Source organism: Rosa chinensis, chromosome 7, assembly GCF_002994745.2.
Source record: "Rosa chinensis cultivar Old Blush chromosome 7, RchiOBHm-V2, whole genome shotgun sequence".
Classification (NCBI taxonomy): Eukaryota; Viridiplantae; Streptophyta; class Magnoliopsida; order Rosales; family Rosaceae; genus Rosa; species Rosa chinensis.
Window position 1 is genome coordinate 54,113,308 of NC_037094.1, and position 14,334 is coordinate 54,127,641.

Here is a 14,334-nt window from a genome sequence, read left to right on the forward strand (position 1 = left end):
AGCAGCGAAGCGGTGATTTTGTTGTTGGAACTTAGAACCAACTCGTGGTGACTGGGTTTGCTGACTTTGCTCGTCATGTCACCACGTACACTTTGGCCAAGCTTTTCGCGTATCACGTGGCATCTTCAAAGGTTGGAACTCAGAACTTGGAATGTCTTTGCTTTATAAAAATATCTGGAAAAGACCAAAGAGTATTCTGTGGACCGTGATCTACCTGGACTTTAGTCCATATTAGAATTTTTGGGAAAAGACTGCTTCATTAGTCTTCAAAGCCAATTTGAGTGTTGGCGTAGTCGTCAATTTTGCTTCCGTACCTTTGGGGTTGAGATTTGTTGCATTTCTATATTTTCTTTCAATTTCTTATGGGGTGGTTCTAGTTGGACCTCCAAATTTGATATTTGGACCTCCAATTTTTTTCAATTATTAATAGACTTTTTCAAGTCATATGAAAAGACAAATAAGGACAGAATGAGAAAAATGAAAAAAAAAAATTGTTCAAGTAAATCCAGAATATGTGTCTGGCCCAAACTCGAGGTTACTTGCTCTAGTTGAAATAGGGTTTATATTAGAGATATTCTCGGAGAATCTTAGGAGATATCCAATCAATGTACGATTATGTTTCTATGTACAACTCTATCTCTATGCTTGAAATCCTCTATATAAAGAGGCCCATATTATCAATGAAAGTACGATTTAATTCTCTCCCAATTCAGTTTTCCTTAAACAAAATTACTTTGCTTACCTCCCCAAATATAACATTCAATTAAATTGGTTTTTTCTTTTTCTGGAATTTCCTTATATTACCATATAGTTTAATAATTTACCTAAAACAACTATGTAAAAATACTAATTTCTATACATGGCCCATCATTTAATACAAAAGTAAATTCAAAACAATTTAATTTGGAATTTTCTTAAACTAAATTAATTGAATATTATGATATAGTTATTACTCAATCTTCTAACCCAAAACCCATGAAATCCTTCTTTTAGCAAATTCAAAGGGATTCTAGCAACATATCAAGATCAAGAACCAATCATGTGATTAATTTTGGTGGAGGAGAGACATACTTATAAGAGAGCAATATCATGTGATTATGATTCATTTTTATTCTCGTGGTTGAAGATAGAGATAAAAAGTAGAGTAACAGATTATTGTATCTCATGTTCAAGGGTGTTTTAGTAAAAATAAGGAGGTCTACTTAGCTTTTCAAGTATTCTAAAAAGTAAATTAGAGGTGTACTAAGTATAGGAGGTCCAAATAGAAAATTTGGAGGTCCAACTAGAACCACCATTTTTTTTGGGGGATCCCCTTCGGTGCATTAACGCACCGATACATTAAAAAAGATGCCATTTGGTGACGGGTACCAACCAGTTACACCGGTTGTGAGAATTTGAATTTCCCAAGCACCTCGACTGTCGAGCCCACTCACTCCTTTCATTGTCTTCTCCGTCAAGAGGCTCTCACAACTCGATCGTCCTCCATCTCTGGTTTCTCTCTCCCTTTCTCCAAATCCGAAATCCTTCCACATCCTCTTCCTAAACCTTAAATCAGAAATCCCTCTTCTCTGGTTCCTCTCACTCTCTTCCCCCATCTCCGAAATCCCTCATAAATCCCTCAAATCCCTAACCCTCATCCCTAACCGTCATTCTTCTCTCGTTCCTCTCTCTCTCTTTCTCCATCTCCGAAATCACTCGGACCAAACATGCCGCCGAAGGTCTACACAAAGAAGGCACCCAAAAGGGCGAAACCGAGCAACTCCAGTGACTCTGATGGAGGTGCCTGAAAGAGTTCTCGAATGGCGGCCCCTAAACCGAGCAGCTCCATAACGATCTCCGATGGAGGCCCCCGAAAGAGTACTCGAATTGCCGCTTCTAAAGCATCGGCTTCGGCGACGGTCTCTGAGGTCTCGAACCAAAATTCTCCAATTTTGGAGTCCGCAAAGAAAGCTTCTATTAACGGCACCGAAGCGGTGGTTGAGGTACCTAAACTGAAACCTACTTCTGATGAAGCGGTAATTGAGGCACCGAAACCTACTTTTGATGAACCGGTGGTTGAGGCGGAGAAACCTCCTTCCAATGATACGCGGTCGCGAAAAGAGAAGGCACCAGAGGATTTAGAGTTGTCTGCCTCTCCTGCCGAAGCCAAAGAGGTGAAGGATCGAAAGAAGCTCATCATGAAGAAGAAAGCCTCCGGTCGTTCCATGAGCTTTTTGAACTACCTGTAAGTATTCAAACTTCCATCTAATTGGTAATTTTGGACTGAATGACTAAAGTTATGTGACATTGTTAGATTGAGTGCAGGAACATTCAACACAAACAAATGAATCCCCCAAAACTAAACCATGATGTGAGTATTGGATGAAATTACATGCTCGTTTTGCAATTACATGTAATACTAACTGGGATTCCTACTAATTTAACAAATTGCTTATGTTTCAGTTTCGAGTTGAGATATCTCAAAAATGGAAAGAGCTTCCAGCTGAAGAGAAGGAATAGTATGTAGTGATTGATTGATGTGGTCAGTCATCAGTTTCTGAGGAAGAGTTGCTTGAGTTGGTTCGGATTGAAATCCGTTGCTCTCCAGACCGCTTCAGTTCTTTGGTTGCAGACTTTAGCGATGAGAAAAAGGCAGCCTGTTCAGCAATTGGATTTGATGTGTTGTTGGAAAATTCACCATTCTATGTTGCGTGTCCTTGTGGACTCCGTAGACCCCAATGCATGTACTATAACTATGCACGGAAAGAAGATTGAAATGGATGCAAGTGACTTTGAAAATGTGATGGGGTTGAAGAATGCTGGGTCCGAGGTCGACTTTAAAGGTTCCACTAATGATCACCCTGAGTTGATGGCGATAATAAACTCCTTGTGTGCGAAGGATAAGAAGATCAGTTTAAGGGACGTGCAAAACTACCTGAAGGATACAGAAGAAGTTGACAACAAGTTCAAGCGCCTGTTTGTGTTGTTCACAATGAGCACCATCCTTAGCCCATCTGCCTCACTGACAATACCAAAGAAGTGGCTGCTGGCCCTGAATGACACTCGCCTGATTAGCTCTTTAAACTGGGCTGATTACTCATTCAAATGTTTGATGGAGGCCATCGTTAGTTTCAAAAAAGACTCCCGGTCCTATTGTAGCGGTTGTATCCTGTTTCTGCAACTATTCTATTTTGATTGTGTTTCACATGGGAAGACCATTGTGGACAAGTCCTTGTACCCAGTTGAAGCTTGGGGGGACCATGAAACAGGAAAACTGCTCAAATGGGTGAGCAAGCAAGGTGGTTTGCTGGATGAAAATGTTCTTGTGGCAAAGGTTGACGATCGTGTTGGTAGTGGAGATCAGACCAAAGCATATGGGGTGATTAAGAAAGAAATGTCTGACTTGGCTGCTAAAGTGAATGGGTTGGAAAATAATATGTGCAATCTGAGAGATGATATGATGGGAAAGATGGACAAAGTCTTGAGTATGCTGAACACTCTGACTGCACAAAATGTGAATGTCAATCAGAACCTTCAAACTGATGGCTTAGCAGAAAAAGTAAGCCCCAAGAAAGTTTCAAAAAAGAAAGCTGGAGAGCAACAGGAGGTATGAAGTTATGAAGTTGTGGGCAGTAGTGAATGGAGAAAGAAACGAAGTGCTGTGTTTCTTGTTAGTTGATCAATAATAAAGGAATGCATTTAGTGCATTCCTTTATAGTTGTTGTGTTTCTTTGTGGTTGATCAATAAAGGAATGCATTCACTGCATTTCTTTATAATTGCTGTGTTTCTTTGTGGTTGATCAATAAAGGAATGCATTCACTGCTTTTCTTTATAGTTGCTGTGGTGTTTCCGTTTGTGCAGTGCATTTGTTGCACCTTGTAATAAGACATGAGTGGGTTTTAATAAAGTTACTTTTCAATGTATCCCTTCTCTATTCACTGTTAATGAATGCATCTACTTTCCCATTCTATTTACTAACACGCAACTACTTTCTATCTCACGTAGGTGTTATAGGTACATGGGGAAGACTTGCAACCAAAAAAGAAGATCTCCTTGATTTGCCTATCTGACTCAACATCTGTAGTCAGCCCACTAAAAAGTATGAAGAAAGTTGATGCCAACCCTACGACCAAGAATAACATAGAGACGATTGGTAACTTCAAAGTCAATGGACATCGGGAGGAGGCTGACAAAGGAGTGCTCCTGTTTGTTTATGATGTGTCAGCTGAAGAGAAGGAGACCATTGTGGATAGTGAAAATTTCTTCACTAGTCGAAAAGCAGTTTGGTCACTTAAACCTAACGGATGGGTTGAAGATGATATTATCAATTTGTTTAGTGGCTATCTATTTCTAGGACGCTTCCCAAGAAATAGATGTTGTTACTTCACAACATACTTTTGTCAGAAGATGAAAAGTTACAATGATAGAGACATGTGTGGAGATTCAGCAAGGGCAGTTTCGAAGGGTTTGGGTGTAAAGAGATTTCAGAATGGCATACCTGAGTGCGACAAGGTAAAGGAAAGGTTTTTCTTTGTGTTTAGCAATAATTGTTGGTTTTTCTCTCGATCGTACATCATTCTCACATTCATATTTTCAACAGATTTTCATACCAATGCATGACATCAATCATTGGTACCTCCTTGTTGTGCGTCTTGATAATCAGACATGAGAAGTGTGGGATAGCTTACAATGTAACAGGAGACGAATGAATCTGTGCAAAGCCGCTGTAAATGATGTGTTGAAAACCCTATAAGCCTATAAGCCTTTTTGTGTTGAAAACGCTATAAGCCTTGTACTTATCATTATTTTTTCCTAATTGTGCAGTTGCAAACACTGGACATTATCTACCACCATGTGGAGTTCAAAGTCAAGAATGTTGTGAAGAAGTTTGCTGACTTCCAGTTATTCGAGCCAGCTGAATGCCCTAAACAAGAGGGCTGTTCTGACTGTGGGGTGTATGTGATCAAACACATGCAGTGTTATGGATCTGAGTGGTGGCATCAGGTATGTTTGTCATTTCTGCATGAGGTATGAATTTGAATGACATGTTGGTAATAGCTTAGCTTAACATTACTTATTCAAATAACACTGCAGTTTAACTCAGAAGAGGTACGCATGGACTTAACCATTGAATTGGTAAGGAACAAATTCAATGAGTGCTGGAAATGGATCGATGAAGCCATCAAAACTCGGCCACCACCAATATGTTCTACACCTAAGACGGCACAAAGGGAAACTAAAGCAGCACCGAAGAAAGGGACCGTGAAGAACCCAATCATCCGACCACCTCGCACTAGAGCTCAATCCAAGAGGGGTGTGTCATCAAATGTCCGTCGTAGCAGGTGAAGGAAGGTTGCAGGATTTTGTGATTTTGGAATGTAGTTTACTTGCAGGTTTTTGTGGTTTTGTGGAAGACTTGCAGGTTTTTGGGATCTAGTTCAGTTCACTTGTAGGCTAAGAATGTAACACCCTACTGTACTTGCAATTCGATAGGCAATGTAGTTTACTTGCAGGTTTTTGTGGTTTTGTGGAAGACTTGCAAGTTTTTGGGATCTAGTTCAGTTCACTTGTAGGCTTAGAATGTAACACCCTACTGTACTTGCAATTCAATAGGCAATGTAGTTTACTTGCAGGTTTTTGTGGTTTTGTGGAAGACTTGTGCAACATTGAAGTCACTTACTTATTTTCCAATTTACCATTAAGCTCACAAGTAGACCTACAGATGCCTTGTACAAACAGACCTACATGTTTTCTACACATGAATCCTTGGCCCAATAGACCTACATATATCTGAGGAAAACTTTTTCAAACTTCTTCAAACAGACCTACATGTTTCTGAACATGTTTACCTTTCCAGCAATATCATTGTTCCCCAATGAGTAGACCTCCTTTCTCAAGCCAGTAGACTCTTCTGGCAAACCGATTTCTTCGAAAAGGTCTACACAATTAGGGAGACAAAGATGCTCGGACAAGTACTTGAATTACATATGAAACTCAAAACAACGTAATTTTTTTGGTTACTCATTTTCAATCCACAACACCATTAGGCAAGTAGACACCATTGAGGAGCCCAATAAAAGGGAACTACATCATAAGGAAAGCATGTTAACGTGAAAAGCGATGCCGTGTGTGTGATGTGGGTAGACCAATCTTCGATGGTTCATAGCTTGTGGCCCACTTCAGTCCACGTGTCGACAAGATGGGGCTAGTTTGATCAAAATACAAGTAGACCTGGTTTACCTCTTCATCACGATACCTATTGATGACCAAGTAGTGGAGATACATAAACCAGTAGACTTTTCTGGCAAACTGATTTCTTCAAACAGACCTACATGTTTTCTGAACGTGTTTACCTTTCGAGCATTAAATTGTTTCCCTAATGTGTAGACGTTCTTCCTCTAGCCAGTAGACTCTTCTGGCAATCTGATTTCTTCAAAAAGGTCTACACAATTAGGGAGACACAGATGCTTGGACAAGTAGAACAACCTATGAAACTCAAAACAACATAATTTTCAATCTAGGTTACTCATTCTCAATCCTGAATTTGGTAGGCAAGTAGACACCATTGAGGAGCCCAATAAAAGGGAACTACATCATAAGGAAAGCATATTAACGTAAAAGGCGATGCCGTGTGTGTGATGTGGGCAAACCAATCTTCGATGGTTCATAGCCTATGGCCCACTTCAGTCCACGTGTCGACAAGATGGGGCTAGTTTGATCAAAAATACAAGTAGACCTGGTTCACCTCTTCATCACGATACCTATTGATGACCAAGTAGTGGAGATACATAAACCAATAGACTTTTCTGGCAAACTGATTTCTTCAAACAGACCTACATGTTTTCTGAACGTAGTACAGATTCATACACCAGTAGAGATTCTTCAAATAGAACTGCATGTTTTCTGAACGTCATTTTTTTTGTTACTCATTTTCACCATACAACACAATTAGGCAAGTAGACACCATTGAGAAGCCTAATAAAAGGGAACTACATCATAAGGTTACTGGTTAATGCACCATGTGGAGTTACATACATTATAACGCGAATACAGCTAGAATTGCTTAAACGAAATGCCAAAATGATGGAAGTTAAGCTTCTAACATTAAAATGATTACACAAACAATCTAAGGAGACTACAGTCACATCCACAGAACACTTGCTTGGTGAAAATCATCAATATCTGGAGAGAATTCAGAGTCACTAGGCCACCACCAATAACCTGAGGGAGGTGAATTGGCATTCCCATCTTGTTCCTCTTCCCAGTGGCATAAGATACAACTGCATCTCTTTTTGTTGTCTGGACCTACGTTGTACAGGTGTGAGCATGTGTTGCATGGTCTTTTAGTGACATCGGTGATATGGATGCAAAATCCTTCTTCAACAGCAGAACATGTGTGCACATGTATTGGCTTTAAGTCGTCTTCCTTCTCATATTCATCAGAGATATGCTTATGCTTTTCATCCAATGCGGGGACCATAAGGCTACCTGCAATATCGAGACTAGGCTTCTTCTGATCCCAGTTCACAATGGGGGGTGTTTCTTCCAGTGAAGACATCTTGCACACCACAGTGAAAGTACCAATAATACCTATCAAAACAACCATGAAATTTTTAACAATTACATTTATCGAATAGGTTGAGCAATCATCAAAGCAATAGCCACATCTCGAAGTTGAGCATTTAATCGAACAGGTGGTGTGCATCTTCATTTGAACCTCCAAATCTTTACTACTTTGTTTCATTGTGAGTATACCAACTACTAAACAATACAAGTAGACCATCTTCTTGTTGTTGATTAATATACTTAATTTTCAGCTATGAGAGGGGAAACACAAAATGAAAGCAGCCAACAAAATAGAGAAATAATAGTAGCTTACTTACTTCTGGCAAACTAAAATGAACGCTTTCTAGCCTTCCTCCAGACTTCCTAAACAACAGTTTTTGATGGTTCTGGGCATTTCCATCGAGCCACTGATCAGAGAGAGTTAGTGTTAGCTGAAACCTTTGCCATGGAAGAGAACATGAGAGAGTGGAGTGCGAAGAGAACAGAGCAGGAGGGTGGAAATCAATTTATATTGTGTGAAGAGAACAGAGCAGAAGGGTGGACTGTGATTTATATCGATGGGATTTAAGGTGTTTTCCGCCTTGGTTTCAAATTTTGATGGCAAAATTTCAAAATTTTGCTTTGCCGCCTTGGTTTGCACCCTCAAATTTTCAATATGCTTTGCCGCCTTGGTTTTGCCGCCTTGAACAGGAGGGGCTGAGTTTTGGATATTTATGGGTTTGACTAGGGTCTTTGTGGATATTTATGGTTTTGGGCAATTTAGGATTTTCCCTCAAGTGTCAACCCTAAACCCTAAACCAAAAAAATGCATTTGTGTTTGATGATCTTAAACCCTAAATCCTACCCTATAATGGACTATGTAATTGATCAACATAATCCTAAACCATATTCCTAAACCATAATGGACTAAAAAATTGATCAACATAATGAATCTTCATGATGATCCAAAAACCCTAAATCTCTATGGGCAAACCCTTTACAAGTAGGAGGTTACTTGTGCTTGATGATCCAAAAACCCTAAATCTCTATGGGCAAACCCTTTACAGGTAGGAGATTACTTGTGCTTGATGATCCAAAAACCCTAAATCTCTATGGGCAAACCCTTTACAAGTAGGAGGTTACTTGTGCTTGATGATCCAAAGACCCTAAATCTCTATGGGCAAACCCTTTACAAGTAGGAGGTTACTTGTGCTTGATGATCCAAAAACCCTAAATCTCTATGGCGAAACCCTTTACAAGTAGGAGGTTCCTTGTGCTTGATGATCCTAAAACCGTCAGGAACAAAATAATGGACCATAGCATAATGAATCATTAGATGTGACTTCTAGAGGCAAACCCATTACAAGTAGGAGGATACTTGTGCTTCATGATCCTAAACCATAATCCTAAACTATAAGAGACATATAGATCAATGTTAATGAAGATTCATTGTGACACCTAGAGGCAAACCCTTTACAAGTAGGACTACTATATTGGAATTATAAATCAATGCAAGTTAGCTATTACATCATCTCTTACATAATGTCATATGATGTAGGGATGATGTATGTTGATTTCCTTATTACAATAGGATAACTCCACCTCTAAAGCGTCATTGAAATATGTTTACTTATTTTCCAATTTACTATTAAGCTTACAAGTATACCTAACTCTAATGTTTACCTTTTTTCTAAGATCACTATCAGTCTCCAAGTAGACCACCTATAGTAATTAGTAGGTAGGGTCATTACTTTTGGCCAACATCACTCTACATGTCAATGGGGGATTGGGTACGTTTGTTGCCCTACAGGATGTACACAAAAGATTAAATTATTTACCTTTTTTTCAATACAGTTACGATAAACAAGTAGACCACTGAGTTTAAGTGCATATATGTATTTGCTCCAAAAACAGATAGGTAACCTGGTTTACATCTATTTCCATAATTGTATTGATTAACAAGTAGACCAAGTGATAGCAACTAGTAGCTGGGAAACTGTTCCTTTTTTTTGAAAATGGCTACACGATTTGTGAGATTTGAATACTTTGACTAGTAGACCATACAACAACATATAAGATTGGCACTACTACAAAATCACTGCAAATGTCAGGTGAACTTGACCTGCAACTAGCACTAAGATTGGCATAAGATCATTATCACAATCTCTACTCACTACTTCAAAATGAGGTCACCTTTTTACATTTACGATATGTGTGCCCAGCACCTTTGCATCTACTACAATGAATGGATCTTTTCGCAGGTGTTGCATTCCAAGGAGTGTTGCTTCCTTCGCCGCCTGTCTTTTCACCTTCTTTGCCGCCTCTCTTCTCATCTTCTTTCTCCTTCCTATCTTCACATGTCTAAGTATTGTGGCCAGGACCTTTGCAATAACTACAAGTAATCGGTCGTTTGGATGGCTCATACTTTTTGTAGCTTTTGGCTTCTCTGCCTTTGGTCGTAGCGGTGATAAGATCTCTTAAAACACAACCTTTACTCTTCGGTGTAGCTATACTTTGAACCTGTTCACAGCCTCTCAACAACCCTTCCATTATTGTTGTCAGTCTATTTATCTCTCTTTTCAACATGTTGTACCCTGCTTCTGACTTGGAAGCATAAAAACACATTCGGTTGCAATCAACACTCATAGCACCATACCTACTAACTTCCAGGGCTTCTTTGAAAATATCTTGTTCCAGATATTTGATTGAACACACATCTCTAGCAGACTTCGACCATCTCTTCACAATCAGTGACTTTGGAATCTCATTGATGTGTTCGTGTTTCATCACTGTGAACATGTGACGACATGGACTCCCCTATACTGAAACATGTTACAAGAACATACCATGATCGGGTCTGTTGCACTTTCAGTGTTTTTCCCATGGTAGTAAACTACCTTGTGCTCAAAATCAGGCCACTTGTAAGCTGACATTGTGTAAACACGGTGCCCATCTTCAAAGTACTCTTGTCCCTGTCGTAGTATGGCTTGGCTCTCCTTCCTGATCTCCTTCCTAACCCACTTAAACATATCATATGTGTATATAGAAGCTGCATGATTCTCCAAGTCTTTTAGGTGAGTTTCAAGAACAGGGGTTGAGTTCATAGTGTTAAAGTCATCCTTTACTTGATTGTTTCTCAATCTCATGAGTGCTCGGTCCATCCTCAGAACGACTTCGACTAGTTTCATGCCGCTCCCAATAAAGTCTTTGATGAACCTATTCATGCCCTCAGACCTCTGTGTGCTTCTCATGCCAGCCATAAAATGGTTCCTGAAAAATGCTTGAGCCCACTTGTCTCGTTTCTCATACATCATGTTGATCCAGAAACTGTTGTGGAGATCGAATTTCTCCACCATGTCGTGCCACATTACTTCAAACTGCTCCACAGTTTGGAATTTTCTCATGCACCTATTAAAAGCTTTCAACTTTTCGTCGCACTTCAAATTAGTGTTGGCATTTCTGGAAAGGTGCCAAGCACAAAGACGGTGCTTTGCTTGTGGCATCACATCTTCAATTGCACTACGCATGGCCTCATCTCCATCTGTGAGTACAGCTATTGGCATCTTCCCATTCATTGCATCCAAAAACGAGCGCAGCAGCCAAGTGTATGTCTCCACCGTTTCATCGACAAGAAGAGCAGCACCAAACAAAATACTTCCCCAATGATTGTTTGACCCAACAAACAAAACCAATGGCTTTTTGTAAACATTGGTTTTGTTTGTGCTATCAAAGATCAGCACATCCTGGTAACACATAAAATCAACAAATGCATGCCCATCTCGCCAAAACATGTTTGCTAACCTGTCTTCTATATCTACATTGAACCTGCAGTAGAAGTATGGGTCTTTTGCTGCCAGAGCGTTCATGTAGGCAAGTGCGCCTTCAGAGTCACTCTCAAAGGAAGTGGTGCGCCGTTGTTGGTCAAGCTTGTTGTATAGATCCTTCTCAGTAAATCCCACTGTCTTATATATCCCCGCCTGCTCCACCATGTACTCATACGCATGGCAAGGTCTGATTGACACTTTAGACATTGTATTTGCACGGGCCAAAGTCTGATTTGTTGACATTTCGATGCGAACGAATGAAGGCAGTCTGGTTTCCTGTTGCTAATTCGTGAGAATGCTCTGGAACAAAGGCTTTCACCACATAAGCTCCTACAAGCTCGTTGTAATTGACCCTGAACTTAACCTTGCAATTTACCCTTGTAATTTTCCGAGGAGTGCGACCCCTTCCTTCCAGTACGAACCACTTTTTAGCTCAAGTCCCTTGCTTGTTGCAAAGCCATTGTCTCCTCCGGATCATACCTTCAGCCTCTCCTTTGGTATCCCTCCTAAATCCAAAGCCAAGTGCCAAGGAATATGCAGAATAGAACCTCTCCGCGTCCTCTACTGTCTTAAACGTCATAGCCTTCACGTCTTCAACCTTCAATCTTCTATAGTCTGGGACATCGTTGAACACTTCATCATCATTTCGTGTTTCATCAGCTCGAGTCCCTTCCTTGTTGCAACCCTTTGTTGTGTTGTCCATCGATTCGATGCTTCAGTCTCAGATAAATGAGGATAAATGAGGGGAGACAGAGAAATCGAGCCAGAGAGAGATGGGGAAGAGAGAGAATAGAGAGAGATGGGGAAGAGAGAACAGAGATAGATGGGGAAGAGATAGAACATAGAGAGATGGGCGAAACGGTCACCTTGGTTTCGAATTTCAAATGCTCCAAAAGGTCAGATGATCGGATCTTCAGGTAACCAGTTGCACCTGCAGGGCCTACTATCCAAGCGTACCAGTAATTGTTTGCCACATAGATCACGCATAGGTGCATTAACGCACCGAAGTCTTTGCCTTCTTTTGGAATGTGTTCAAGTGTTCAACTTAACCTCTCACCAAAAAAAATGTGTTCAACTTAATCTTGCGACTGGGAATTCGTCCTGTTATAATTCAACAAATATGGCTCAACATTAATAATTTTTTTTTCAATAAATGTGAATTTCATTAAAACGCATGTTAAGATGACCATTATATATCTTTCTGTTGCCTTCAAATTAGACAAACAAAAAAGTTGTAGCAAGAGAACTACTGTGATACATAGCGATAAACCCCCTATATTCAAACTAATCGCTCACATTTTAAAGCAAGCCTATAGATATGAAAATTCTAGGACATAGCATATAGGCATACCACCACATAAGAAACAACATTTTTGCCTTGTCCATCAAGCTAGGGCTAGAGGAAGGTAGACCCAACAGATGGGTTCTGATTGGGCCCAAGGATAACCCAAAGACTTGGCCATATTTGATCTGGACACCTAACCCTTGTTGGGCACCCAAACCTGGCAGAGCCACACGACTTCCAGTGTTGATGGCTTCTACCACACTGTTGTCAACAACAACAAGGTTGCCTCGCTGCCTCCGACTCAGCTAAGCCATCCTCTGATCAGCTTAACATCCGGCCGCCACTGTCAGTGTCGGGATTTTACCGCCTTCATCATTAGCCTAGTTGCAGCCACGATTGCTTCGTCGCACACTACTAGCGAGCCTCCATCTGTCTCAAAAAATCTTGGTTCAATACCAAGCTCAGATTTAGAATATCCCGGGCAAAAAATGGGCTACCGCTAAGACCGGGGAGGAAGTTTCAGGCCACCATCGAGATTCAACCACGATCAAATCTCAAAAACACCATGACCGTCACCACCACATGCTGCATACCTTGGTAGATCTATGTGTGGGAGAGGTCGCAAGAAAAAATAGGAGAAGATAGAGCGATGAAGACATCTGGAATTTGAGTGGTCGGAGCCGTTGTGATCATCACTGCTGCACAGAGGCAATACTGGAATTAACGCAAGGAAGAACGTCATTAGAGAGAGAATTGAGTTTCTCATCTTTTTGTTCCTTTTTGTGTGTAATTACATATAAGTGCATATTTGAATATTTTTTTAGCTATAAGGACACAAACTAGTTTTTTTCCCTCATAAGGCCACTAGATTAAAAAATGTGTTATATTTTGGATATTAAAAACCAACATATTTACATAAAGCCACTATAGTACAAAGTCAACAATCACTCTCTCTCTCCCCTCTCTAGAAAGGTCTTCAGTCAACTCCGACGAGTCTCCGGCCGACTTCCGGCCAACTTCCGGAGAACTTCGGCGACCACAAAAGATACTGTTACCAGCAACAAAAGCTACCATCACCAGCAATAAAAGTTACTCTGGTAAAATTTCCTGCAACTTCCGGCGAGATCACAAAAGTTACTGTCACCAATAACAAAAACTACTGTAACCAACAATAAAGGCTACTCTAGTGAAATTTTCAGCGACTTTTGGCGAGGTCACAAAAACTACTGTCACCAGCAAGAAAAGCTACGCTCCCCATCACTAATAAAAGCTATGCTCCTCAAAACCAAAGGCTACCATTCCCACCAACAAAAGCTACTATCCCCACCACCAAAAGCTATTCTCACGCGCAACAAAAGCTACTCCAGTGAGATTTCCGGTGAGATAAGAAAAATTACTATCACCAACACTAAAAGCTACTGTCACTAACAAGAAAAACTACTTTCACCAACAATAAAAGCTACACCAGTGAAATTTCCCGCGAGGTAAAAAAAATTACTGTCACCAACACTAAAAACTGCTCTCACCACCAACAAAAGCTACTACTGAGTAGAACAAAAGCTATCCCCTAAAGTTGAGACTAATAAAGCTACTCCCAACGACTATGAAAGCTATTACCAAGCAATGCAAAAACTACTCCAAAATATCAAAACAACTGTATAATGAAAATCTCAAATACTTGATTCAAATTTTTCCGATTT

The 14,334-nt window shown here is 40.2% G+C and overlaps 1 protein-coding gene across 1 annotated transcript; it reads right to left on the reverse strand.

Moving 5' to 3' along the window:
* Positions 1-10,311: 10,311 nt before the first annotated feature.
* On the reverse strand, positions 10,312-11,592 carry LOC121050674 (protein FAR1-RELATED SEQUENCE 5-like). The gene has a single exon (XM_040511511.1). It carries the CDS (start codon positions 11,590-11,592, stop codon positions 10,312-10,314), a length of 1,281 nt encoding a protein of 426 aa, XP_040367445.1.
* Between the last annotated feature and the right edge of the window lie 2,742 nt (positions 11,593-14,334).

What these genes read in the sequence shown, in the direction of transcription:
- LOC121050674 (XM_040511511.1), bottom strand. Translation starts at nt 11,592, where the DNA reads ATGTCAACAAATCAGACTTTGGCCCGTGCAAATACAATGTCTAAAGTG.